Raw genomic sequence first — 27,486 nt, 5'->3', positions numbered from 1 at the left:
TGTGCAGGTAGTTTGTCACGCAAAGTGAAATTAAGACTTTAACAACATGCTTTTTGTGTTTTAGACCCATCAGGAACAGGGTCGCTCTTACAAAGAGGTGTGTGCCCCTGTCATCGAGCGTCTTCGCTTTCTGTTTAACGAGCTGCGTCCTGCTGTAAGCAACGATCTGTCCATCGTGTCCAAACTGAAGCTGCTGAGCTCTCAGCCCCGCTGGAGGAGGATCACCCAGAAACTCATCCGAGACCGCAGGAAAAAAAGAGGTGGGTTATCAGAACCGAGAATACATTATTTGTGTTCCTTTTTAAAGCGACAAGTGTTACTAAGTCATGTTTCTGTTTTTAGTGCCTAAGAAGTCAGAATCTGCTGACATAGAAGAGCCAAAGCTGGAGAATGAAGGGACCAATGAAGAGGAGATCAATGTGCACATCAGCCCTACACCTGCTGACCGGAAATCCCCCACGAGCAAGACATCCAAGGTAGAAAAACAGAGAGAGGAGTTTTTATTTTCTGCTTTTAAAGTCTGAGCAGGTCTATCCAGTACAGAGACAACCCTGCAGCGTTGGTTCAGTTTGACATTCCTGTGATTCTTACTTTACAGCAGGACAAGTGGCAGCCGCTTCTGAACACCGTGGCCAACGTCCAGAAGTACAGGTGGCTGAAACACAGTGTTCAGGGTGCCTTTTCTCAGTCCAGCCTTATGGCCACCATAGTGGAGTTTGCACTGAAGGAGGAGCCGCTAGATGTGGAGAAGATGAGGAAATGTCTCCTCAAGCAGGTGACTTTCAAAAACCAAAAGCCTAAAACTTACAGTGTGATGAAGCATTAACAAATTTAGCTACCTCTAAATCTGTACAAGTCATAAAGAGATGTTGGATTGTTTTATTGTAGCTGGAGAGGGCTGAGGTGAGACTGGAGGGCATCGACACCATGCTCAAGTTGGCCTCAAAGAGCTTTCTGCTGCCCTCGGTGCAATACGCGATGCTCTGTGGGTGGCAGAGGGTGATACCAGAAGGGACCAACATCGGGTAAGTCAACAGTGATTGGTCAGGAACGTGCTGAAAAATGTCCCTGCCTAGTGTGGCTGGGTAAAACATTTATCAATGTCTAAGTCCTGACAGCTTTTGAAGAGTTTGAGGCATTGCTGTAGCTCCTCTGGTATTTCTCAGTCATAGTTGCACTTTGATGCAATTACTGGATCAACAGTGTGATCAAAATACAAATGCAGTATCAGGACAACACCACAGTCAGGGGGAAAAAAAACGAAGTCAGCAAATTAATGATACAATAAATCCATGCAGCTGTTAAAAGGTTTATCCTTTCTTGCAGAGAACCCCTGTCTGACTGCCTAAAGGATGTGGATCTGATCCCTCCCTTTAACCGCATGCTTTTAGAGGTGACTTTTGGGAAGTTGTACTCATGGGCAATTCACAATGTTCGCAACATCCTGCTGGAGGCCAGCGCACGCTTTAAAGAACTGGGTGAGTGGAGTGGTTATAGCTGGTTAAACACAAAAAAAAAAACGTTAGAATTTTTAGACCTCTCATACACACAAAGTAAACTTTGATCTTCTTCTTCTTTATCCAGGTGTGCAGCCCGTGCCCCTGCAGACCATCACCAATGAGAACCCAGCGGGACCAAGTCTTGGCACCATTCCACAAGCCCGCTTCCTCCTGGCCATGATACACATGCTGTCCCTGAAACACGGGTCCAACAGCCTCAGTCTGCTGCTAAATTCTGGTATACTGGCCTTGACACAGAGCATACTCAGGCTCATAGGTGAGTGATATTAATGAAACAAAAACCAAGAAGAGAAGCAGAAAGGAATCTGTACACACTTATAAACTGAGGTGTTTCGTTTCTACTCTGTTTCCAGGACCCAGCACAGACAGCAGTGAGGAGGACCTGGGTTTATGTGCACTTGGAGGCTCAGCCACAGTGCTAGAGGAGTCCAGAAAGGAGGCTGCCCCTGCCCCTTTACCTGCTTCTGGCCCTGAGCTGGCAGCCATGATGAAGATAGGCACCAGAGTCATGAGAGGTGTCGACTGGAAATGGGGTGATCAGGTAGTTAAATCTTTGTTGCTGTCTCTGGTTTTAAAACCATCAGCAGGAATAAAGCTGTAGTCTTAAAGTGTTTGTCTTTGTTTCCAGGATGGTCCAGCACCAGGTCTTGGTCGGGTCATTGGAGAGCTGGGTGAAGATGGCTGGATCAGGGTCCAATGGGATACTAGCAGCACCAACTCCTACAGGATGGGCAAAGAAGGAAAATATGACCTCAAACTGGCAGAGCCTCCACCAGCTGCTCAGCCTCCGACTGAGGACTCAGACACAGAGGATGACACAGGTTAGTTCACAGCATTGATAGAATACAAAAGTATGAAATGTTAGAAAATATAAAAGTCAGAAGTTTTAAACAAAGAAAGATGAGGATTCTACAAATTTGATCTGCAAATGATTGCATTGACAATCTCCTCTCTTGCTTCAAGAAGGTGAGCTGATCGAGAAGAGCAGCCACCCCACAGCCATGATGCTAACCGGCACAGTCAACCTGCTGAAGACGCTGTCTCTGTCAGCTGGGATCTACGCTGAGGTGCTGCAGACAGACGCCACGCGGACCCTCTGTGGGCTGCTGAGGATGCTTGTGGAAAGTGGAGCTAATGACAAGTCTGGTGAGTGGATCCTCGTACTGAGAAGAAGTGTTTCTGCCTTTAAACAAAACAGGGTCTTTGCTTAACACTCCTACCTTTGTTGCCAGGCTGTCACTCTCACAGGCTGGTGTCTCGGGAGCAGCACAGGAGCTGGTGCACACTGGGCTTCATCCGCAGCATCGCTCTCATGCCCCAGATGTGCAGCACACTCAGCACCTCTGCATGGATCAGCCTGCTGATCCGAATTGTCGAGGGACATCAGTCCTTTAATGCCATCACTCTGCAGAGACAGGTGGGAGAAATAACATGATCATGTTTTGGTTTTTAAGTTATTAGGGTTAAGGATCCCTGAAATGCTTTTGATGGAAATTCTGAAAAAGCACAAACTTTTTGCAAAGGACGGTCCTAAGCCTAGTTAAAAAGGACATATCCAGACATCCAGTCTCAGATGTATCTTTTTGAATATTCAGATCACAGCCAGTTTTTTTAAAAAGTACAGAATACAAAAAAATCCTGAAGTATTCGTTTTGAAAATCAAGATTCTGCTGCAGTTTGAGAAGGATTTCTACAAATATCTGTCTTCTGTTTCAGCCCCACAGGATTTCAAATACAGTTAACAGAGCTCTCAGTTCCTTCTCTCTGAAACTGGACTGATGAGTTAGAATGAGCGGCAAGAACATTTTGTCTTAAAGCTTTGATCTGAAGTAACAAACCTGACTTACCTGCTGTCAGAACAAGGCTGATTTGACCATTTGTGCAAAAGAGAAGCTAAAAATGGGAACAATCTTCCATTTTACCAATCAAATCTGGACAGAAGTTATCATTTCTTTTTGTGTTCTTGCAGATCCTGGCTCTGCGCCTCCTGCAGGCTGTCTTACCATCGTGGGATAAAACGGAGCGCTCTCAGGACATGAGGTTCCTGGTGGAGAAGTTGTTCAACTTCTTGGGGAGCCTGCTGAGCACCTGTTCGTCAGACCTGCCTCTCCTCAGAGGTATGTTCATCAATCTGCTGAAGTTAATGTCACGTTAGTCTGTCTTTCTATTTGTGCAGCTAATTTGCCTCTTTCTTTACACAGAGGGGTCCCTGCGAAGGAGGAAGTCCCGCCCACAGGCTTCTCTCACAGCTACTCACAGCAGCACCCTGGCTGAGGAGATCGTTGCTGTCCTGCGCACTCTGCACTCTCTTGGCCAGTGGAACAGCATGATTAACGATTACATCAACACTCAGCTGAACTCCATCGGGGACGTCATGGCTGGCTGCCAGTCTGAAGCAGTAAGATTTGTTATGTCGTTCAGTTTTTGTGTGCACAATGACATGACAACACTGATGAAGTTGTAAAAAAAACATGAAAGTAAGCACTAACTGTCTCTGTTTCAGTCTTTTCTGGAGGATTATTTCCTTGATGCTGAGGGTCCCAGAGTGGGCAGTCTGATGGCAGTGTTAGCAGTCATTGGAGGAATCGATGCACGTCTCAGGCTGGGAGGCCAAGTGATCCATGAGGAGTATGGAGAAGGAACTGTCACTCGCATCACCCCAAAAGGACGCATCACTGTCCAGTTTCATGAGATGAGGACCTGCAGGGTTTGCCTGCTGAGCCACCTGAAACCAGTAGGAAGCTCATGAGCTGTTGATTAATAAAGCAGTGCTTCTCCAACTTTAACATGTTCATAAGATGAAAACATTCTGATTATATTCTTTTAACATTTTCCTCAGCTGCCTGCTGTATCCTTCAGTGTTCACAACCTGCCTTTCACTGAGCCCATGCTGGTGGTCTGGGCTCAGCTGGTCAGCCTGGCTGGAAGCAAACTGGAAAAACAACGCATGAAGAAGTCCCTGAGTCGAGGTCTTACAGGTACAGAAATACAAACAACTTCAAGCTTTATTTTATGTTGATTAATTTTTACTTTTTTATCAACTTTGCCAATACTCATCACAACAAAAGATCCTGAACTGTGGAGGAGTTTCTTGTTTTTTCTCTCTGAGGTCCAACTTCTTGTTCTGTGGATTTAATCCAAGTTTTTTTTATCTCCAGCCGACCAGGTGGACATCCATCTGCTGCGGTGCCAGCAGCTGAGGCTTTATATTTTAAAGGCAGGACGGGCGCTGCTCTCTCATCAGGATAAACTCAGACAAATCCTCTCTCAGCCCGCAGTGGTGGATTTAGGACCAAACCCAAGTGGTAAGACACGCACTGACTGAAGGGTCAGAGTGGGATTTTTAATAATGTCTGATAACTCTTTAAGAAAAACTGTATTTGTTTTTTTTTTTATTCTGTAGGATTAAGATTCAGTTTAAGTTCCAGTTTGTACAACACCATTCCTCTGATCTGACAGCATGTTAAATTTTTTGTGATTATGAATCTGCATTTATATCAAAGGTTCATCTTATGAGAAATGTGCCTAAACGTTGTTAATCATGAAATTCTTTAGAGATAGAAAGCATTGTAAGCTCTGGTGTAGTTTATGACCCACTGAGCTTCTGCTGCTGTGGAGATACAGAATGAATCCTTTCAGAAGGACTGAGTGAACACATGCTCATCACAATCTATTTAAAACCATTTGATCAGACTCAATGGCCACTTTGCAGGAGGACAGGTTTTAGACTAGTGTCCGATAAAGCATCCTGCTTACTCTGCACACTTTGGAGGTTTCACTGAGTTCATATGTGGGTAGAGTGAAACTTGGTTTGGACAAACACTTTTAGGAACATAACTTTGGGGAACTTTTTTTGCTACTGGCTGTACTTTTTGGACTTTTTCCATGATTATTATTTTTTTATTTGTTTACAGAAGACCCAGTGGTTTCATCCCCAGATGTTGGAGACTTGTCTCCTGAGGGTCCTCTACCTCCATTGATCCTTTTGCAGCAGCTGCTGTCTGCTGCCACCCAGCCCTCCCCCATCAAAGCCATTTTCGACAGACAGGAGATGGAGGTGAGTACACACACCTTTCTGAAGAGGAATCCCAATAACTCTTTTTTCACTGAAATAGAGTTCTGAATTAATTCCAGTTGATGCTTTAAACAACGGGTTCCTTTGAAGTGCATCTACCGTACTTTCTGCACTACAAGGCGCTTCGGAGTATAGGGCGCACCTTCAATGACTGGCCTATTTGTAAACTGTTTTCATTTATAGGGCGCACCGCATCATAAGGCGCATAGAATAGAAGCTATAGTAGTAGCTGGGGTTGCGTTATGCATCCACTAGATGGAGCTGCGCTGAAGGGAATGTCAACAAAACAGTCAGTAAGTCAGTAAAATTGAGGCTACATCCACATGGAGCCCCACATTTTCCTATCCAACTATTTTCTGTGCCGTTTTAAAAAAAAATGCGCTGTAAAGACGAAGCCGTTTCTGCCGTCCACAAAAACAGTTTCCAGAGATCAGTTCAAATGCCAGACCTTTGGGGGGCGCTGTATTGCTCTAACAATAAACAAGAGAAGAAGCCCGGGCCAGCCTGTGAGCTAATGTTAGCACTTAGCAGAATCCCTCTTTACAGGTTCTTACTGCTTACCGCTGTTACTCTGGCGACGCCCCCTAACTATGGTAGCCATGATTAATCAATATCGATCCATATATAAGGATCGATATCTAAGGCGCAATGTCGGCTTTTGAGAAAACTGAAGGCTTTTAGGTGTGCCTTATGGTGCGGAAAATACGGTAGTTGAATTATGGCCATCTTTATACTGACAGGCTTAGAGTGATACTCTGGCTCTAAGTGCCTGACATTATTATAAACAGCTCCCAAGAGATGAGCCTTAATTCAAGAGAAGAATGTTTTAATACAGAAACAGCTGCTAACAAAATTGATCTACTCAAACCACCAGTTGCCAGTAACAAAAACACCAACTTTGCCTCACAGAATACAAAAGCTGCTACTGTCTAAAGCTGTCTCAAACATTCAGTTCATTTGTATTTTTAATACAATTATCTTAAATCTAGTGTAGCACAATGATGATGTCATTAATGTTCAACTGAGCATGAGTCACTCCAGGAGCGTTCACACTGCAGTATGCAGACAGGCCACATTTAAAAATACAATGTGAACATCCAAACATAAAATTACATTTGAGCAGTAAATAGGAATTAAGCATTAAGACCTGCAGTGTTACATAGCTAAAATGTCTAGCACTGTTAGTGTGGGAAAATCCAGCACCTATTTAGAATATACTGTGAACACAAGTGCTAAAACACTAATACTGCAAAAGCATCATGAGCTTTCTGGCAGCAGAGTAAATCACTGAAGAGTTTTTAGACATTCCATACAATTCCACCAACACTTTTTGGGCCAGACTTCAGGGTAATTAGCTAAATAATGTGTTATTCCTGCCATAGCATTTGATAGCCTAGCTATTGCGCTGGTTCTCAGCTCGGTTTGTTAACAAAGGAGCTAAGCTAACTCTGTGTTTTATCATTGCAAAGTGCCCAAAACAACCTAACTTCAAAAGCTGTACAATTCCATTGTAACCCAAAATAAGAAATCAGTTTCTTACTAGAGTTTTTCATAAATGTCTGCAGTATGTTACTTGCATTATAATCTGTATATATTTAGTTTAACTTCATCAATTTCTCTTTGTCTGGTTGTATGCAGGCTGCAGCTCTGGCTGTCTGTCAGTACCTTGCAGTAGAATCAGCCCATCCGTCCTCTCCTCTGTTTGAGGAGAGCAGCTCCAGCGAGGCCACCACACCTGTCACCATACAGCATGTCCGACCCCCGAAACAGAAGAAACAGAAGACCTCACCTGTCCCTCCCTTACCCATAGTCCTCCAGCTCATGGAGATGGGATTCCCAAGGAAGAACATCGAGTTTGCCCTGAAGTCTCTGTCAGGAACTACCGGCAGTGCTTCTGGTGTTCCAGGTGTGAAGTCATGTGACACCATCCTCAAACTTCCACCCTCTTATTAAGAACATGTCGCCTCATACTCACCCAGATTGGCTGTCATGTAGCTGTGCAGCAGTGTGTCAGCTTTATTTGGGTCAGTGTATCATTTGATGCTTGAGATATTCTTGTGGAGGGTAATTGAGCATGTTTTTATCAGGTGTTGAGGCTCTGGTGGGCTGGCTGCTGGACCATCCAGACATTCACGTCACCGAGCTGTCAGATGCCGACACCGTGTCTGATGAATACTCTGACGAGGAGGTGTTGGAGGAGCTGGAGGAGGCTGAGCCCACATTCCCTGTGGTAAATTTTCCCTTTAAATTCTTTCATTCGATCCTGAACTGAGCCGCTGTTCAATCAGTCTGTAAAAATCTCCTCATGACATGATTAATTGAGGCTGCAATGTGATGTTGCCTGCCTGTGACATTAGCCTCCAGGTGCAGTGGTGACTGAAAGCCAGACGTTTAAGAAGAGATCAGATTTCCAGAGCAACGATGATTACGCTGTGTATGTGAGAGAGAACATTCAGGTGAGAGCATTTGCTTTTTTAAAAATGTAAACAGACTTCAAGAGTAATTTTTACACTATGCTAAGTGTGTGTAGGCGATTTTCTTGCCCAAAAATGGAATGTGCTTTTCAAATACTCCTCCGCTTGTACAACTCCGGCCCTCAGGCTTTTTGAAGGGTGTTGTCCTCATTATTCCTGCCAATAAATCATGTTTGTCTTTGGTCGACCTTTTTATTGAAAGGTATTTCTTAGTAGATAACTTCAGCTGCAGCCAAACATAGCTGGTCATAGTTATCCCAATTGAGGTCAGGCAGCTAAAGATGCTTGTTTCAGTCATTGACAGATTATTACTCTGCACATAGAAACCCAACAGTTTGTCAAAGAGTAAACTTTCTCTGACAAAACTAGACTTTTGTACAGTTGATGGCTCAGCAAGTGGTTAAATCATGCACCTCATGTTAAGAAGCCTCAGTCCTTAAGCAGTGGTCCGGGATTTAACTCCTACAGTCAGCCATTCAGTGCATGTCATGCCCCACTCTCCTCTCCCTGTCACTGACTCTATCAACAATCCTGACCTTCAGTAGAGACATGAAAAGCCAAGAGAAATAGTCTTTGAAAAAGAAAAAAAAAATATATATATTTCTTTAAAGGTATAGCCTGCAAGAATTTTCATTACTTGTTTGTAAACTCAAATTCAAACTGGGCTCCTCCTCCTTGGCTCAGTGCCAGCGGCAGCACACACCCATTGTCTCCAATCTTGACTATGTGAACACGTTCACTAGCCTAGCAACCACCTGTAGCATTGCATTTCTACATGGGAGAGACTCTATAGCCGTGCATCTGACTCAACATGTTAGCACAAGCTAATCACTGGGTTATTTGACACATACCTGGTTAACAGAAAGCTAGCTTATGCCACCCTTGTCCCATGCTGCTCTTCAAGTGCCCGAAAATTAGTAAAAGTCGAGCCAAGTTTCACCTTCGTTTAGTAAAAAGCTTTATCTGTTTGGTGCTTTGTTTCACTTTGGTTGTTTTTTTCTTGCTCCGTGCTACATCCACTATCAAAGCAGCTCAGGATTGCTTCTTCTTCTCACTAATAAACATGCAAACTTGCACACTGGGTGCTCTGTGATTGGCTGAGGAAACCCTGCTTACTCTACCCAGAAACGTCCTGAAACAACCTTGAACAACTACATACAGGCTGAGGAGGGGGTTAAGGCAGACACGGACACGGACATAGGGGCCTAGGAGTGACGATTGAGTGGGATTATTCCTGTAAAAGTTGACTTTTTCTTTTCTAGAAAAATCCTGCAGACTCTACCTGTCAAGTTGTCAGATTTAGAAAACCAATCTGAGCCTTTCTGTGGCAAGAGTAAAAACTTTGATTCCTGTCAGAAGAACCCAGAATAAGTATGAAGACAAGTGCCAGGACTCTCTTAGACTACTTTTTAAAAACATCAGCCTATGTCCCTCTTCTCTCTGCAGGTGGGGATGATGGTGAAGTGCTGCAGAACGTACGAGGAAGTGTACGACGGAGATGTTGGGAAGGTGATCAAGCTGGACAGAGATGGACTTCATGACCTTAATGTTCAGTGTGACTGGCAGCAGAAAGGAGGAACGTACTGGGTCCGCTACATCCACATAGAGCTACTTGGTGAGCGTTAAACCCCACATGAGGCCAATAATGATAAGACGATAGTATTTAAGAGCTTTTAACACATTTCGGGTCATTGTATGTGGTTTCCCAGGATTCCCACCCCAAAGCTCTCCTTCCCATATTAAGATTGGAGACAAAGTCAGGGTGAAACCCACAGTCACCACACCAAAGTACAAATGGGGCTCGGTCACTCACAGGAGTGTCGGGGTTGTAAAAGGTAAGACTTTAAATAAAGTTTCTGTTCTGTTTATAAACTGAAAATCCAAAAGATGTTGTCTGAGTCTCCTGCTTCATGCACTGACTGAGTGAAATGGTTTGTTTAGCTTTCAGTGCCAATGGAAAGGACGTGATCGTGGACTTCCCTCAGCAGTCTCACTGGACTGGCCTGTTGTCTGAAATGGAACTGGTACCCAGTGTTCATCCTGGAGTCAGGTACAGCGACAAACATTCACAGTTTCTGTTTGTTCAAGAGCTAGAAAACATGATTTTTTAAAATTCTTTCTTTCTCTTTCTTGATCACTTTATTCTCTTTCACCCCCCCCCCCCCCCCCCCCACACACACACACACACACACTTTTTTCTACATGTTTTTTTATATTGTTTCCCTTTTTTTATTCCCTTGATGCCTTTCCTTCCTTTTTTGCTTTTTTTCTACCTTATATTTTCCCTCTTCTCCTGTCTCTCTTACACCCTTTTCTTTCCCTCCTCCCCACTATTCTTTTCCCCTTCCCCCCCCCCCCCCCCCCCCCCCCCCCCCCCCTTTTTTTTTTTAATGGAATAGAGCACATTAATGATTATCTGTATTAAAAATTCTGGATTTGGCCCCTCTTGGTTTGAAGTTGAAGAGATTTCTGTGTTCATTATCACTTATTTCTGAACTATCACAACACTGAGCATCATTTTATTTTTACAATAAATATTACTAGAAAATAAACTCAATAAATACTAAAAAAATGAATATTAGAGCAATGCTGGGATGTAAATCATTCATTAATGGTGTTTAACCAAAACAAATATAATACTCCAATAGAAATGAATTAATGATTTAACTACATTGAAACTTAAATAGTTAAAACCGATTTTAAGTGGTCAGATGGATCTATGGGCTGTCTGCACTAACACGTTAATCTTCTGGTTTAATTTAATAGATTGAGACTGTTGTGTACCATTTGAATCATGTTGTGGATGAGGAATTTGTATTTGTTGCTATGTAAACAAACTTAAGAAATAGCAGCTTCTAGCTTATGCTAAAGAGAAGGAGGAACATGGAAGGAACAAATCATTTATTTTAGTGTTAACTTTCTTTCATGACAGCAGAGTTTGTTTGAAAGTGGCTCTGGTGCAGATTCCTTGATTTCAGTATCTTGCTGTTTTGTCCACAGGTGTGACGGCTGTCAGATGTTCCCCATAAACGGCCCCAGATTCAAATGCAGAAACTGTGACGACTTTGACTTCTGTGAAAACTGCTTCAAGACACGCAAACACAACGCCAGACACTCCTTTGGAAGAATCAACGAGCCTGGTGAGTCCCACTTTCACACAGCCAGTATGGACCATGATTTCGTGAATGTGCATTTGTATTAACATATTTATCTTCCCAACAATTAGGCCAGTCTCCAGCTTTCTGCGGCCGCTCGGGAAAACAGCTGAAGAAGCATCACAGCAGCCAGCGCGGGATGCTGATTGATGATTGGTCTCGTGTTGTCAAGAGCCTCAATGTGTCATCGTCTGTGAACCAGGCCTCACGCCTCATCGACTGCAGTGATCAGTGTTGGCAGTCTTCAGGATCCCAGGGAAAGGCATGATATTAGACTGCTTTCTCTAATAAGCTTAATGATAGTCAATGTAGCTTAGCTTCGTTAACGTACATCACCTGACAGATTTTGTTGCTCTGTTTCTGCAGCATTGGATTCGTCTAGAGCTCTTCCCAGATGTCCTCGTGCACAGACTGAAGATGATTGTGGACCCAGCAGACAGCAGCTACATGCCCTCTCTGGTTGTGGTGTCAGGTGGGACAGTCTTGTGTTTTGGGTATAACACAAACAATCACCACTGCGCATGTTTTGCCTTTGCTATTAGCATCCACAGTATCCAAACATTTTAAAAGAAAGCTAAATTATAGATAACTTGACATCTTTTTAAATTTGTTTTACTAACTAATGTGTTTCCCTAACATAAAGGTGGAAGCTCTTTAAACAACTTAATTGAGCTGAAAACCGTAAACATCAATCCCACAGACACCACGGTCCTCCTGCTGAGTGACTGCACCGAGGTCTGTGAAGACTTACACACACACTGGTATCATCTACGTGTTAATTTTATCATTAGTTTTTAAATGACTACCTATATTCCCCTGGCAGTACCACAGATACATCGAGGTGGCCATCAAGCAGTGTCGCAGCTCTGGTATCGACTGCAAGATTCATGGACTTGGCATGGTCGGACGCATCAGGGCAGAGGATGAAGACCTTGCTACTGTTCCTTTCTTAGCATCTGACAACGAAGAAGATGATGATGACAAAACTGCCACGGGGAGGTATGCTGGCTCAGTGATAAGTGCAGGTTTATCACTTTAAGGGGCTGATGAAATTTGGTTGGAAATGTAATGGTGCTGTTTAGCAGAGGAGGGGCTGACAGTGGGTTTAATGATACAGAATGCCATGTGTTTGCTAAGAGGTGCCTGTCTTGGGTGTGACTATTGCTCTTAAATTACATTTAGAGTGAATTTTAGGGCTGAACAATTTTGGAAAATTATCTATTTGCAATTTTTTGAGATCAGTATTTAGGGATGGGTACCTTTCACATTCAAAATGATTTGGTACCCATGCCTGGTACCTAGCAATTGGTATCAGTACTCAACAGTAACAATTTTCGGTAGTTTTGAGTGTGTCTATGTGGTAATAAGTTTTAATTTGTATAGTTATTAGATCTCCAAGTTTTTCAATTTAACATATTAATTTCTCATGATAATAGATGAACTTGCATCCAGCGTGGAAATTAGCCTACTCTTCCGCTCCCTTACTGTCACTAAGATGTGTTTGGGTCCCTAAACATGGTACCTTTTGATTTTATGTGATTCGATACTTTGTACTGCAGACAGAATTTGGTCCGTGCCTAAAAAAGTACCTAATTCGGTACCAATTCCTAACAGTATTGTGGTTGTGATTTGGCTTGTGATTGATTGATTTGCGTTGATCTGCATTATTCTCCAAACACAAGCAATAAATTACTCTATAGCATGACTAGCACGACAAAAGATACTTTCAGTATGTTAATAATTATTTCCTTCACTTTTTAATTTAAAAAAGGAAATATGTGAATTTTTTTTGACTTTCATTTGTCATAAAGAGTCACAAACCATACAGAATAAAGTGAACAAGGGGTTTGGCTCTGCCAGCCGCAAACATTCTGCTGCATAGATCTGTGTAGCTTAAAGGGTTTATGCCTGCATATTGACTTTTGCTGGTTTTAAGAAAGAACATCGCGATTGTGTATTTGTCTAATTCCTTCCAGAGTAAATTAACAGAAGAGCTTTTCGAACAAAAAAAATCATAAAAACTTCTGATATTATTACTTAACAAAGAAAATTATACTGAGGTCTTTAATTTGAACCCTTCTCTATTTTAATTTCTTTTCTTTTTTGTGTATAGTCTTGCACGAAAGAAGTCCTCAGGACTGGAGTCTGCAGCCACCATCAGGACCAAAGTGTTCGTCTGGGGTCTGAATGACAAAGACCAGCTGGGGGGACTCAAAGGCTCTAAGGTACATTTTTGTGTTATTCAATATTTATTCACCAATAAACAAATTTGCTTTGCTTTCACAGCCTTACATCTTCTCTAAAAAGAGGTAAGAAAGGTGGTTTGAGCTTTACAGAAACCTTTTCTTTCACATTTTTCAAGAGTGGGTCAGTATTTTTGTCCTTTTGGTAAGATTAATGTGCTTTTTTAACTCAAAAAGTAGGGATTTTCTTTGTAGTTGTGTATTTTGAATATATTAATTATTGATCCTAAGTCCTTCCCTGCCTTGGTTACTGTCACTGTATCTAACAATCTTTACCAAAACCCTGATTTTGAAAGCCAAGGCCCACAGAGTGTATGACTTTTTTTTACAACAAATAATAACGCCTCAAGAGGGCAAACTGTAAGACTACAGGTTGTGTTTTTTGTAAACTTTAATCTCCTGGCCCTCATTTGTTTTTGTTCTGCTGTGACAGTAAAAGTAAAATTCCAGTCTTCATTATCCAGACAAATTCCATGTTCTTAGTTCATAGACTGAGAAAATTATCTGCTGCTATTTGCCTCTTGAAGCTTTAGGATATCTGATGACCTGAAACTGAAGATGCTCACAAGACAAATTCTGCAACAGCACTGCAAGAAAGATCTGCCGTCATCACACCTTTGTGCTTACACATTTATTTCCCCTATAGAGCAACATATTGGTGTCACAGTGTGTGATTTGACATATTGTTACAGTGCAGCAGGAGCACGTGAGGCATGGCATGTAATACACAATGGGGGCTCCACAAACACACATTATACATTCACACAGTGCTTTCCTCTCTGGCCAGCTGAGAAGCTACCCATCACCACCATCGTCTTACCTATTACACCTCTGTTCCTACATCTGAAGGGAATCAGAGGTGAAATGACTTTGCCCCACTGATACACCTCTGTGCTCTCTGAGCCTGACACACTGCAGATGAGGCCTGACTGAAGTGCAAATATCCTGCTTTGAGGGACAATACGTGAGAGCCTTCACTCTCTGAGCCTCACTTTGGAACTGGGCTTAATCTCTGACAATCACTTTGACCAAAAGTTGACCATAATTTAACTTGTAAGATAGATATTGGCTCATTAAATCTTTGAGTTGAGCTAAAACTGGTATTGAATAGAAACAGCCTCATTTATCTATCCTGGCACCATGCTGTTTCAGTTTTTCTGTCTGTGATGACCTTTAAGCACTTGTTAAATATTTTAGCAGATTTACAGGATGAATCTTTCCTGTCTGTCGTCACAGATCAAGGTTCCCTCCTTCTCTGAAACACTCTCTGCACTCAATGTGGTCCAAGTGGCCGGTGGTTCAAAGAGCCTGTTTGCAGGTGAGTGAAGGATGTAAAGTAGAGTCGACAATCGTCTAATAAATGAGCGTGTGGAGTTTAACTTTTCTCTGCTCTTGCAGTGACGGTTGAGGGCAAGATTTACGCGTGTGGAGAGGCCACTAACGGCAGGTTGGGCCTTGGTCTGTCCAGCGGGACCATCCCAATCCCGCGTCAGATCACTGCACTGAGTAACTACGTGGTGAAGAAGGTTGCTGTGCATTCTGGGGGGCGCCACGCCATGGCCCTGACTGTGGATGGGAAAGTGTTCTCCTGGGGAGAGGGAGACGACGGCAAACTGGGACATTTCAGCAGAATGTAAGTCATCCTATAAGATAGTTTGGTTACAGAAAGCATTGTAAAATAAAGTAACCTAAAGAACTCTAAAACCTTGGAACAAAAGTGAAAAAAACAATTCTTTTAATTATTTTTCTCTTTGTTGCTTTGAAGGTGTTGTTTTTCAGGTTATTCTGTTTGACACTCTTCGATTGAACGGTTGTGCTCCGCTCTGTAGAGATTGTAATGTGAGATAAATATGATTTTCCACCTCAGGAACTGTGACAAGCCGCGGTTAATTGAGGCTCTGAAGACGAAGCGTATCCGGGACATCGCCTGTGGCAGCTCTCACAGCGCAGCCATCACCTCCAGCGGGGAGCTGTACAGCTGGGGTTTGGGGGAATACGGCCGCCTTGGACATGGAGACAACACCACTCAGCTGAGACCTAAACTGGTGTGTGTGCATGTCCTCCCTCACCTTTTCTTTGTTATATTTTTAATTCTTGAACACATTTTCATTACTCTAAGCAAGTTTAAGTGTTAATAGTTGACAAAATACTAAAGATGTAAAGCAGCATTATTTAAAATTTCAAACTGTTGTGTAATTTGTGTAGAAAGAAAATGATTCACAGCCTTTAAGCCACTGAACCATATTCAGAGCTTAGTGTGTGTTACAATAAATTGTATACACCAACCACACTAGACTAGCTGATTTCCTTAATTTTGGGGGATCAGTGATCGGCCCATCCTTACATATGAAACTGATCTTCTATACCTCCGGGAAGGTCCGACAGCCATTGTTGCCTTTTGCTCTGAGACCTAAAACTCAGGACTCTTTATTGCTTGTTTAAGTTAAAATGTAAAGATTTTATTGTTTCACAGGTATTGCTTAACGGTTTTCAATAAAATAAGATTGGAACATTGAAGGTATATGCTGTCAGTTATAAAAAATAAAAAATAAAAATCGTTATCAGTAGGTCAGGCTTTTTAGAGATCTGTGATGGTGATTGGCCAGGAAATTGTGATTGGTGCACCCCTAATACCGACCATGCACATCTGCATGTCTTTCAGGTGAAAGTGCTTCTGGGACATCGTGTTATCCAGGTGGCTTGTGGGAGCAGGGATGCTCAAACTCTGGCTCTCACTGATGAAGGTAATTTGTTGAAATATTTCAGGTTTTGTGTTCAGTGATCCTCGCCACATGCAGACATTTCAGTTACAAGCTGACTGTAAAAAAAATGTTTTTTGTTGACATCAAAGCAACACACAAGTGTTTTTTGTTTTGCTTGACTGCTCTGTTTCTGACTCTTGTTGGTCATATTTCATTCATTTCTGTCAGGTCTGGTGTTCTCCTGGGGGGATGGGGATTTTGGAAAGCTGGGTCGTGGAGGCAGTGAGGGCTGCAACATTCCCCAGAACATCGAGAGGCTGAACGGGCAGGGTGTCTGTCAGATTGAATGTGGAGCTCAGTTCTCATTGGCTCTGACTAAATCTGGAGTTGTGTGGACCTGGTGAGATCAGTGAATCTTCAAAGTACTTCACTCGGTGTCCTTTGCTGGTTTTCAAGTCATTGTTGACTTGTTGCTTGTGTCCCGAACAGGGGCAAAGGCGACTATTTCCGGTTGGGCCATGGCACTGACGTCCATGTGCGGAAACCCCAGATGGTGGAGGGGCTGAGGGGGAAAAAGATCGTCCATGTTGCTGTTGGAGCGCTGCACTGTTTGGCTGTTACAGAAACTGGACAGGTTTGTTCTGACCTCCATCACTCAGGCACTCTGCACATTCAGAGCAGCCATGGCGCCGTTCCAGCTGTGTGACTCTCTCCCCTCTGGAAGGATTTTATTTATTGACTGTCTCTCCACTTTCGAGCACCTCTGACCTTTTCTGTTACACGCTTTATTCCATCTTGTATATTACCCCCTCTAAGAACAAATTTAATAATGTCAGCACATCACTTTCCATGATGGGAGGCAGCTACTCGATGTTTGACCACTTTAACAGGTTATTAAGATTGAGTGCTTGGAGCCGTGCCTTGAGGATGTCTCTTTCTGCTTTATTTTACACAACGGGTCATGCGCATTTCAGAGGCATTTGATAATTTAGGAGGGAGTTGATGGTTTTTCTATTTTTAAACATACAGCCTCAGTAGAATCTGATCATGGCGTCGTGTTTTTGTCAGGTGTTTGCTTGGGGCGACAATGACCACGGACAGCAGGGGAACGGCACCACCACAGTGAACAGGAAGCCCACCCTGGTGCAGGGTCTGGAGGGACAGAAGATCACCAGAGTGGCCTGTGGCTCCTCCCACAGCGTGGCCTGGACCACTGTGGATGTGACCACACCTTCAGTTCATGAGCCAGTACTTTTCCAGACGGCGAGGGACTCCCTCGGAGCGTCCTATTTAGGTGATCTTGTCTTTTCTTTCTATCCTTTTGTAGAGAATTGACTTCCCGTAATCTGCCCTACTCAGAGGACAAAGCCAGTTCTACGCACAGGGGTTTTATATTTTGAGGTTATACAGACATTTTATTAAAAATGCACCTTACATACACTAAACACATATCAAAATTAAATAAAACCTGGCCAGAGGCGAGGAAGACAGATAAAGTTGGTAAAAGGAGCCAGGATGTTAGGATCTCAAACAAAGGCTTTACTTTTAAGGAAGTAAGGAACAGGAAGTTAGAAAATTCAATATTTAATCATCAGCTCAACTTAACTTTATACCCAAGGGCAGATTTGTCTTGCAGACAGAGTGATCACATTCCACGACACAAACAATAAACACATCAAACTTTGGTCAGAACTAAAAGACATATAGTGCTCAGTGTTTCACCATATATATATTTATAGCAGCATGGATCAGTTAAATAGATAAATCAGATAAATAAAACAACACACAATGAAACACAATAAAAACCTCAAGAAGTTAACTATAAATACATAAAAGTAATAAAAGTCATAAGTCATCCTGCTTGAGTTTAGTTTTCCCAGATTCCTACCTTCTACCCTGAATATGGTATCTACCCATAAAGAGAGTGTATGAGGTATATAAACAGAGAATGTAATCAAGCCAATCTTCAGCTGTTTTTCACTTAAAAATGTGAATAGTCTTGATTATAATTTTCAAAGCTTGATAGTTCACCTAAATGTAGAGACACTATACTGCAATCTATACCATACCATACCACTCCGACTTAATTTATGAAACACTTTTAAAAAATTAAAAAACAAAGTGCTGTACAGATAGATAAAAATAGAACGATTCAAGAACAGATAAGAAAAACAAACACATAAAAGAAACAAACTAAAAACAATGAAAGATAAAATAAAAGAAAATAAAAGGGAATCAGATTGGGCAAAGAAACTAAGTCTCGGTGAAGTTATAAGCCAAAAAATAAAAACGGGTTTTGAGATGTTTTTCTAAGTGGACAGTAAAGGGGCCTCTTTAATGTGTAGGGGAACACTGTTCCACAACCAGGGAGCAACATTAGAGAAGGCCCTGCCCCTCTTTGAGCTTCCTCCTGGACCTCAGTACCTGCAGTGGCAGCTGGTCGGTCAGACATACAAATACACACTTGTGGCAGGCCTTTCCATGTGATCTAATGATAATTTATATCTAACTCCAGGCAGCATGTGTTGTCATGAAAGTCTGTTGCATTCCCCCTTCAATCCCCCAAGGACCCACACAGTCATGCACTGCCTACTGACGCCATTGATGTCACTGCTCAGTCTTGAGGGAGGAATTTGGACGTGGCTGAGCTCACATGTTGTGTAAAAGTTGTCCAGAAGAGGGAGCTGTTCTGCCGCTGTATGATCAGGGCCTGTGTTTATCAGTCTCTCACAAGAGGTCTTCTGGGACAAAGTTTTGAATGATTGCACAAAGCTCTTTATGTTCCCCACAGGGTCTGCTCCCAACACTGTGATTCAAAAAGGAAGTATTTTTCACCCCCCCTCGTTGTTGTTGGCCAAACTAAAAATTTAGTCTGATGTCAGTAAAGCAGCAAGTGCAGACAATCTGCAACTGCCTGAGAAATCTTCACCATGAGAAACTTGCTGATGTAGCATTGATGTATAATCATAAAGTTATGTAAAAGTTAAAAACAAGTGTTTTAACAAAAAATGCTCCACAAATGCAGAGATGATGAAACCCAAAAGCCAGACACATCAGAATACAACTGCAGTAGAAAAAAGGCTGACAGACTTTTTAACAGAAGTCTGAAGTGGAAATGCCATTTCCACTATTTAGAAATACTGAGCCAGAAGTTAAAATCTGAGACTGATTTTTTTTTTAGTTTAGAAATGAACCCTTAATGAACTACAGCAGCTTCACAGGTTACCATCATGTTAGGGTGTTATTCAAGTTGCATGGTATAAGAACCACAGATTCAAAGAGTGATATACAAACTCAGACTGAAGCACAAACCGCGGAGAAAACTAAATGGACTCTTTCAAAGAATAAAAAAATGGTGACTCATTTCCAATGAATCACCGGACTTGCTCTGAGCACACACGATGTTTATCTTGTGATTATTTGAGTGCTTTGCGCAAAAGCTTCTCTCACACTTCCTACTAAAAAAAGAAAAAAACATTTAAGAAAATATGCCTCACAGATTTCAGTTGGTATTTTACTTAATTTTCCTGTGACTGAATCTTTATATGGATGACGTTGACAACCGGAAGCTTGCGCTTGTTTCTGAAAGGCCATAACAAAAAATACAAACTAAGAAAAATTATAAAATACACCAAGTTTATTTTTGTTAGTAGTTTTATGACGTTTTATAAAGCTGATGCAGTTTGATACAGCTGCAGTTTTTAACCTTTCGTGAAGAACAACAGTAACAGCAGAGAATAACCTGCATCAGTGAGGCTCATTCCCTGCAGAGCTGGGAGGGTGTAACTATTTACGGCTGTAGATTCAGGACATTTTACATCTGCAGGTCTAGACGTCTGCTGCAGTGACTTTTCTTAAAGAGAACTTGGACTCAAACAGATTGGCTGATTTTGCCCACATGAAGTCTGGGTTTTGATGCTTTGAGCTAGTTAAGGATGCTCCTCATCAGTGACAGTGCGTCTCTTTGTTTTGGTGCTCTGCAGGCGTTCAGTCCGACAGTGACTCATCAGCAGTGAGCAACAAGATGAGCGGGCAAAACAGCGTGAAGCCTAATCGACCCTCACTGGCCAAGATTCTGCTCAGTCTGGACGGAAACTTGGCCAAACAACAAGCTCTGTCGCATGTTTTGTCAGCCCTGCAAATCATGTATGCAAGGTACGTTTGAACTTTCACGGTGGGTTGGTAAGACAAACAGGCATAACAGATAGCTCTGACATGAGCAGCTTCTTTGACTTTTTCTGATGCTACACTCTCAAAGCTCAAACATACAGCAGAACTGACAGGAGTATCTGCTTAAGGATAATTGGACATAGATTTAACTTGATCCAAAATGAAATATTTAGATGTGGGAGGAGTGTCAGACTTTAGTTTTAAGAAGTTCTTTGAAGACTTGAATAATTCTGTGGGCACAGCTTAAATTGTGACAGCAGGAATTTTGTAAAACAAGATAAAGAAGGTTGTGAAATAGAAGGAAACCCTTTATATTTGAGCTTTGATCACAGCCAGTTAAACCCTTGAATGGTAATATTCGATAATTATAGAACCAGCGTCTTTTTTAGTCAGCAGGAAATTCTTGATTATAGCATCTGCAGTCTAAAAATGATTGGCCACCTGCTGTGGAATAAATTTTGAAGGAGATAAGAAAAGTCTGAACTCTGAATGATTAAATCAGTTGGCTGGAAGCTGTCATTAGTCTGTCTTATTGTTGACAAGTTGTGTCATGCTCCCACAGGGATGCGGTGGTCGGAGCGCTGATGCCAGCCAGCATGATCCTGCCAGCTGAGTGTCCTTCCAGCTCTCCTGTTCCCCCGTCAGACTCCTCGTCCTCGTCCAGTGTGAGTGATGAAGAAGGTCCTCCTGTCCTGCCTGAAGCTGAAGAGCGAGTCAGTCCTAATCCCTGGCAGGACAAGAAGGGAGAGGTGAGGAAAATAGATTTGTTGTGACTTTAATTCACAATCACAAAGTCAGTCTGTGAAAAACTTTTACTTACAAAGTGCTGTTTCTACTGCATTTTGTGCTGATCTACTCTGAATCCATGCAAAGTGGGTGTTTTTTTCATATCCACCAGGTGTGTGGATGCAGCCATCAGCAAACTATATTTGGGTCCAACTTAGGAACAAGGGAATCTTTCACTGAGCTTTGATCATAATTACAACAACTTTTTCTACAGCAGATTTCTCCTTTTTTGACCCCAGGACTTTGAGTTTGCTTTTGTACAGATTTCATTAGTTGTTGACATCCATTGTTACTTTGGGAATAAAGAGGCTGTGAGGACCTTTTTCATTATCTTGAAAAAGTCTCACCTTTCGATGTATGTCTGATCACAAACCACTACCGTATTTTCCGCACTACAAGGCGCTTCGGAGTATAAGGCGCACCTTCAATGAATGGTCTATTTGAAAACTGTTTTCATATATAGGGCGCACCGCATTATAAGGCGCATAGAATAGAAGCTATAGTAGTGGCTGGGGTTGCGTTATGCATCCACTAGATGGAGCTGCACTAAAGGGAATGTCAACAAAACAGTCAATAAGTCAGTCAAACTCAGGCTACATCCACACGGAGCTGCACATTTTCCTATCCAACTATTTTCTGTGCCGTTTTCAAAAAAAGTGCGCTGTAAAGACGATGCCATCTCTGCCGTCCACAAAAGCCGTTTCCAGAGATCAGTTCAAATGCCAGACCTTTGGGGGGTGCTGTATTGCTCTAACAATTAACAAGAGAAGAAGCTCGGGCCAGCCTGTGAGCTAATGTTAGCACTTAGCAGAATCCGTCTTTACAGGTTCTTACTGCTTACCGCTGTTACTCCGACGACGCCCCCTGACTACAGTAGCCATGATTAATCAATATCGATCCATTTATAAGGCACATCGGATTATAAGGTGCACTGTCGGCTTTTGAGAAAACTGAAGGCTTTTAGGTGCGCCTTATGGTGCGGAAAATACGGTACTTAAAATGAGATTATCAGCACCAAAATAAATTGTTCTGGATAAATCTTCAGTATGCCAAAGCCTCTGTAACAACACCACGCCAGCTGATAAAGTTTAGTGATGAGAAAAGAGATCCGTGTTTTTCTTTGCTGAAAACGATTTCTTGAATGAATTTTGTAGTGACACAGGAGCTTAACTGTGAGACAGAAAAAGGACAGAAGAGCATATGAAAGCTAAACAGGAAAGTTATACAGCCTGAGCTAAAGGCTAACACAGGTGCTAAACTGTTAGTGATAATGTTCATTCCAACCCACAGTCAGCAGTTATTCTGCAGTGGTCTGTTCTAACTTGAGAGTATATCAATAAAATGAAGAGAGAGGTTACATTAGCTCTGATTGGTAGATGACTGGCAGGACATCACCAGGATTCACTAAAGTTACACATTATGGACATGTCACAGAGCACCGAGCTGCCGGTAGCGCTAAATTTACCCTGCTACTAAACTATGAAACAATGTTTGCTTTTTTATCATGTTACAAACCTCAGGGGTGTGTAACCGTTTATAAATATCTTACCATATTGCAATGTATCCAGTTAAAAATTGGTCTTGGGCAGAGAAAAACAGTGTTGAAAAGAAAATCCGATCTCCTTTTACAAAACAAACACACCTTGTTAAGTCATGTCACTGTGTGTGAGCCCAGCCACAGATGTCAGAAAGGAAGCACACACAAACAGGATACATAAAGGAACTGCAGGTGACAGTCTGTACATATCCAGATCTCACTGTGGCTCTGTTCACTGCTCCATTGCTCCCCTGCTAAAACCAAAGCTGCTCATAAAAAGGCAGAAAATTGCTCTTTTCTTGTATAACAAGAATCTATTGTGAAGCAGAGAAATGACTGTAGGACGTCCTGTTTCTTCAAATAGCTTTAATGTGGTGTAAAATGAACCGTTTGGCACATTTAAATGATGGAAATTGCTCAGGGTTACAGGCAGGATAGTGGCAGGATAGTTTCCTGTGAAGGCAGCCTGATTATGGTGGCACAACCCTGATGTCCACACACAAACATCCACACACTTGCACACGCTCACTGACTCTGAGGTGAGCCTGCGAGGGTTCAGGGCTGACCCCCTGTCAAATCACAAAGGGCATGAGGAGCGCTTGCAGACTTTCTGAGCCCTTTATGCACCCTTTCTGTTAGTGGGTATATCTGCGGACTTGCATGAGGGAAATACCCATAGTTCATAGCATTGTGGCTTGAATATTAAAAGCCTTCAAGCATGGAAAGGTAACTGAAGACCATAACACGGAAGAATCAGAATCAGAATCAGAATCATCTTTATTGGCCAAGTATTTTCAAGAATACAAGGAACTTGACTCCGGTTTAAACTGCACTCTCTCAGTACAAACGTGGATAGAATTAACAAGAGTAGAAAAAATAGAGCTTAAGTAGTGGAAAAAGAATAATAATTATTACAATAGTAAATAAAGAGCTCTGCACAGAGTAAATACAAAATATATACACAATTTAAGTTAGGGACATAGTATAGGGACATACTACTTCATAGGAAGTATGAAAAAATAGACAGCCAGCATCTCCTGTCTTTTTCCAACTGTTATCTCTGATAGAGGAAAAGATGTTTTTCTAAAATTGGTATCATTGGTTCAAAGATTCTGTTTTTGCATCTTTTAAATCCATGTTGATATCGGCTAAATGTTTTGATTGAACACCACAGAAAAATGTTATACCTTTGCTATGTATCTTATTGTGATGTGACTTAGTTGTGATTCCTTTTTCCGTGCATGCTTGAGCAGGTTCCTTCATCAGAGGAAGCAGTCACCCCATCATCAGCCATGACTCCCTCTGCCTCTGGTGCCTCATCTCGTCCTTTCATCCCCGTCACTGATGACCCCGGAGCGGCCAGCATCATCGCTGAAACCATGACCAAGACTAAAGAGGTGAGGAGAACTGAGCGTATGTGTCTGGGAATCTATTAACCCCAGACATATGGAGCTAACGCAGCCTTGTCCTCCGCTCATCCTCAGGACTCAGAGAGCCAGAGTAAAGTGGTTGGACCGGAGCCTCAGTACCTTGACGAGTTCACAAGTTTACTGGTGCCTGATGATACTCGTGTGATGGTTGACCTGCTCAAACTGGCCGTGTCTTGCCGCTCAGGAGATAAGGGCAAAGAGGTTCTGTCTGCAGTGCTGTCTGGCATGGGGACGGCTTATCCACAGGTGATTTAATGATTCCTGATTCCATAATTTCCATGTGACTCACCTTATAAGAATATAAGATTGTCTGTTTTACATGAGCATTATTTTAATCTATCTAAAAAACATAAGTTTAGAAGCAAGATTCTTTTAAAACAAAGTGGCTTTTACTTCACGACATGATTAGAACTCTGAACATCACTGACTTGGATGAGGTCCCTGTGCTACATAACTTCTTATCTGCAGCTTTAGTGGAAAAATGTTTTACATATTCTCTGAAATGATCCAGAAAGAAAATATGAACAGTTCAAGCATCACCTGTTCAGCCTGAATACTCAATCTGTAGATGTCAGAGTTATGAAACATAAAGTGTTATTGCCAAGTAATTGCATCTTGAAAAACAAAAAAATAATAATTGTAGGCCCTTATTTTTTATGTAGATGAAATTGTCAAGTGCTGTGCTCATAAATGATAACAACAATAGTGATTTTATTTATAAGCATCATTAAAAACAGTTGTTTCAATGTGCTTGATGGCAAAGGCAGTAACTTTGAAAGACAGAGTAAACATTGCACAGTCAGACCAAATGGAGGGTGTTTCAGAAAATTCAACAAGAACACAAAACATTGAAAATATTTTAAACACATGCTAAAGTTTGTAAAAAAAAAAAAAAAGCCACGTCTGACATTTTGACATTTTGACATTCTGCGGTGTACAGGTTGCCGACATGCTGCTGGAGCTGTGTGTCACAGAGTTGGAGGACGTAGCCACAGACTCACAGAGCGGCCGCTTGTCCTCCCAGCCGGTCGTTGTAGAGAGCAGTCATCCGTACACAGACGACACCTCGACCAGTGGAACTGTGAAGATCCCAGGTGCACAGGAGAAATTGAGAGATTTTAATCTCAGCAAAAATATGATGGAGTATCTGTATCGTTATCACTTTGTTAAGATCTAATATGCTGCTAGTTTGCGACAAGCTGAAAAAAATCCTGCAATTAAGACCAAGGAAATCTTTTTTAAACTGCAGCTTCATTGAATAAGACCTATTTAAGGATCCCCTGGAGGTAATTATCATGACATGTTCTCTGTTTTGTTTCCGTAGGTGCCGAGGGTCTAAGGATAGAGTTTGACCGACAGTGTTCAACTGAGAGACGACATGACCCGTTAACCATTATGGACGGAGCCAACAGGATTGTGTCTGTCAGATCAGGTGATGACAAAGAAACAAAACTGTGGCACCAAACTTTCATTACCCTTTAACAAACACCTGAGAACTAACTTGACCGTGTGCCGCTCTGTGTTTCAGGCCGGGAGTGGTCTGACTGGTCCAGTGAACTAAGGATCCCAGGAGATGAACTGAAGTGGAAATTCACCAGTGACGGCTCTGTGAATGGTTGGGGCTGGCGCTTTACTGTCTACCCCATCATGCCTGCTGCTGGTGAGTTGAGTTCTAGACATTTGTGTGCTTTTGGTGTTTCTGTCTCCAGATATTAATGTAAAATGTAAACATACAGCAATCCAGCTTTTGTGTGAGGTGATTCCCACATTAGTATAAATGCTACTTAACAGGGTGTTTTATTGTGTTAGCTTGTGACACTGAACCTTTTCTTTTCTCTTCAGGTCCCAAAGACTTGCTCTCAGATCGCTGTATCCTCTCCTGCCCCTCCATGGACCTGGTTACCTGTCTGCTGGACTTCAGGCTCAACTTTGCCTCCAACAGGAGCATCGTGCCTCGTCTGGCTGCCTCCCTGGCTGCTTGTGCCCAGCTCAGTGCTCTAGGTACAGTGTGATATGAATTCTGTATTTCCTATCAGAGCAGCTGTCGTTACTAAATTCCCCCTAAGGATGAATATGTATTTCAGATTTTTGTGCCTGAATGTTCAATCTCTGAAACTTGAACTGAATGTCTGCAGAGTTTCTACCAACTTTGTCCTTTATGTCTGGGTTGTTGTTGCCCAGCCATGTCATTACTGGCTGGGTTGTGCTTTCCTCAGAAACATGACGCACAGAAATGAGATGCATGGAATTAGCACGAGAAAACAAGTGTGGCTTTTATATTTCTTACTACTCCACTTTGCATCCATCCCCAAACTGCAGAGGGCAGTGTATCTCAGATGCACGTCTACCACAGTACTAAACAAGAGTAGAAGAAGTTTTCTGCACTGCTAATAACATTTTTTCACTAATTCTTCTTCTTTGACGAGCATTTCACAACAGAAAAGTTTCATCACATGGTTATCACTGTGATCACTGTGTGAGGAATCATGTTAATGCCAGTATTTCGCAGTCTTGAGCGCCGATAAATGATAACAGCAATTCAGAGTGTCACCACTCTTTAAGTGTTGCAGGTCTTTCTATCCTAAATGTGTTCCTGTTGTTTTTTACTTTGTGCAGCTGCTGGACACAGGATGTGGGCTCTGCAGAGACTACGTAAGCTGCTGACAACAGAGTACGGTCAGTCCATCAACATAAACAGGCTGCTGGGCGACAACGAGGGCGAGGCTCGCTCCATGGTGAGAACAGTGTGACTGCATGAACAATAGAGCTGAATTTAAAGCTCTCACACTTTAGTTAATGTTTTCCTTACAGAATACATTTTTAGTAATCTACTTGTATTGTTTGATCGTGTTGTACTCAAGATGTGAAATTCATTGAGCTGTCAAGCTGACTTCTATTGGAAGTTTATTTAATAATCATGAAACTGGTTATGTATTTTCTTTCAGAGTTTCACAGGCAGTGCACTGGCCGCCCTCGTGAAGGGGCTTCCAGAGGCTCTGCAGAGGCAGTATGAGTACGAGGACCCCATCGTCAGAGGAGGCAAGCAGCTGCTCCACAGTCCGTTTTTCAAGGTATGCTCTAAAGTTCCCTCAGCAGCCGAATGGCACTACGGGTCAAGAGTTTATCGATTTTTCATTATTGATCATCAGAAGCAGTTTTCTCTTGGAGACTCATTTTAAAATTCTGCTCAGGTCCTGGTTGCTCTTGCTTGTGACCTGGAGCTCGATACCTTACCGTGCTGCGCTGAAACACATAAGTGGGCCTGGTTCCGTCGGTACTGCACTGCCTCCAGGGTCGCTGTGGCTCTTGACAAGAGAACTGCCCTCCCAAGACCCTTCCTGGATGAGGTGAGTGTACCATGCTGCTCTGCTCTTGATTTCTCTTTATCCCAGTT

The 27,486-nt window shown here is 42.3% G+C and overlaps 1 protein-coding gene across 7 annotated transcripts in view; it reads left to right on the top strand.

Moving 5' to 3' along the window:
* herc2 (HECT and RLD domain containing E3 ubiquitin protein ligase 2) overlaps positions 1–27,486 on the top strand; it is a 71,822-nt gene that overhangs the window by 25,353 nt on the left and 18,983 nt on the right. For 4 of the 7 annotated variants that reach the window (XM_074668780.1, XM_074668775.1, XM_074668778.1 and 1 more), the window contains exons 30-75: positions 65–260; positions 343–476; positions 599–775; positions 889–1,025; positions 1,327–1,478; positions 1,585–1,776; positions 1,874–2,061; positions 2,149–2,341; positions 2,484–2,666; positions 2,753–2,937; positions 3,490–3,637; positions 3,722–3,918; positions 4,024–4,254; positions 4,360–4,498; positions 4,679–4,825; positions 5,435–5,577; positions 7,234–7,501; positions 7,683–7,825; positions 7,953–8,051; positions 9,516–9,684; positions 9,779–9,904; positions 10,011–10,119; positions 11,070–11,209; positions 11,296–11,486; positions 11,591–11,696; positions 11,868–11,959; positions 12,048–12,223; positions 13,338–13,449; positions 14,704–14,785; positions 14,866–15,100; positions 15,335–15,512; positions 16,130–16,211; positions 16,398–16,569; positions 16,659–16,803; positions 17,238–17,463; positions 20,153–20,324; positions 20,902–21,088; positions 23,916–24,059; positions 24,147–24,338; positions 25,033–25,186; positions 25,417–25,524; positions 25,621–25,752; positions 25,935–26,093; positions 26,709–26,827; positions 27,038–27,163; positions 27,284–27,439. In XM_074668780.1, coding sequence (XP_074524881.1) covers positions 65–260; positions 343–476; positions 599–775; positions 889–1,025; positions 1,327–1,478; positions 1,585–1,776; positions 1,874–2,061; positions 2,149–2,341; positions 2,484–2,666; positions 2,753–2,937; positions 3,490–3,637; positions 3,722–3,918; positions 4,024–4,254; positions 4,360–4,498; positions 4,679–4,825; positions 5,435–5,577; positions 7,234–7,501; positions 7,683–7,825; positions 7,953–8,051; positions 9,516–9,684; positions 9,779–9,904; positions 10,011–10,119; positions 11,070–11,209; positions 11,296–11,486; positions 11,591–11,696; positions 11,868–11,959; positions 12,048–12,223; positions 13,338–13,449; positions 14,704–14,785; positions 14,866–15,100; positions 15,335–15,512; positions 16,130–16,211; positions 16,398–16,569; positions 16,659–16,803; positions 17,238–17,463; positions 20,153–20,324; positions 20,902–21,088; positions 23,916–24,059; positions 24,147–24,338; positions 25,033–25,186; positions 25,417–25,524; positions 25,621–25,752; positions 25,935–26,093; positions 26,709–26,827; positions 27,038–27,163; positions 27,284–27,439 — 7,242 coding nt within the window. The remainder of the gene's footprint in view (positions 1–64; positions 261–342; positions 477–598; positions 776–888; positions 1,026–1,326; positions 1,479–1,584; positions 1,777–1,873; positions 2,062–2,148; positions 2,342–2,483; positions 2,667–2,752; positions 2,938–3,489; positions 3,638–3,721; positions 3,919–4,023; positions 4,255–4,359; positions 4,499–4,678; positions 4,826–5,434; positions 5,578–7,233; positions 7,502–7,682; positions 7,826–7,952; positions 8,052–9,515; positions 9,685–9,778; positions 9,905–10,010; positions 10,120–11,069; positions 11,210–11,295; positions 11,487–11,590; positions 11,697–11,867; positions 11,960–12,047; positions 12,224–13,337; positions 13,450–14,703; positions 14,786–14,865; positions 15,101–15,334; positions 15,513–16,129; positions 16,212–16,397; positions 16,570–16,658; positions 16,804–17,237; positions 17,464–20,152; positions 20,325–20,901; positions 21,089–23,915; positions 24,060–24,146; positions 24,339–25,032; positions 25,187–25,416; positions 25,525–25,620; positions 25,753–25,934; positions 26,094–26,708; positions 26,828–27,037; positions 27,164–27,283; positions 27,440–27,486) is intronic. The other 3 variants (XM_074668779.1, XM_074668776.1, XM_074668777.1) reach the window with 2 other exon arrangements.

This window comes from Halichoeres trimaculatus, unplaced genomic scaffold (genome assembly GCF_033239565.1).
Source record: "Halichoeres trimaculatus isolate MK-OKI-2021-1 unplaced genomic scaffold, fHalTri1.1 fHalTri1_scaffold_4, whole genome shotgun sequence".
Classification (NCBI taxonomy): domain Eukaryota; kingdom Metazoa; phylum Chordata; class Actinopteri; order Labriformes; family Labridae; genus Halichoeres; species Halichoeres trimaculatus.
This window is presented reverse-complemented; position numbering and strand designations above follow the sequence as displayed.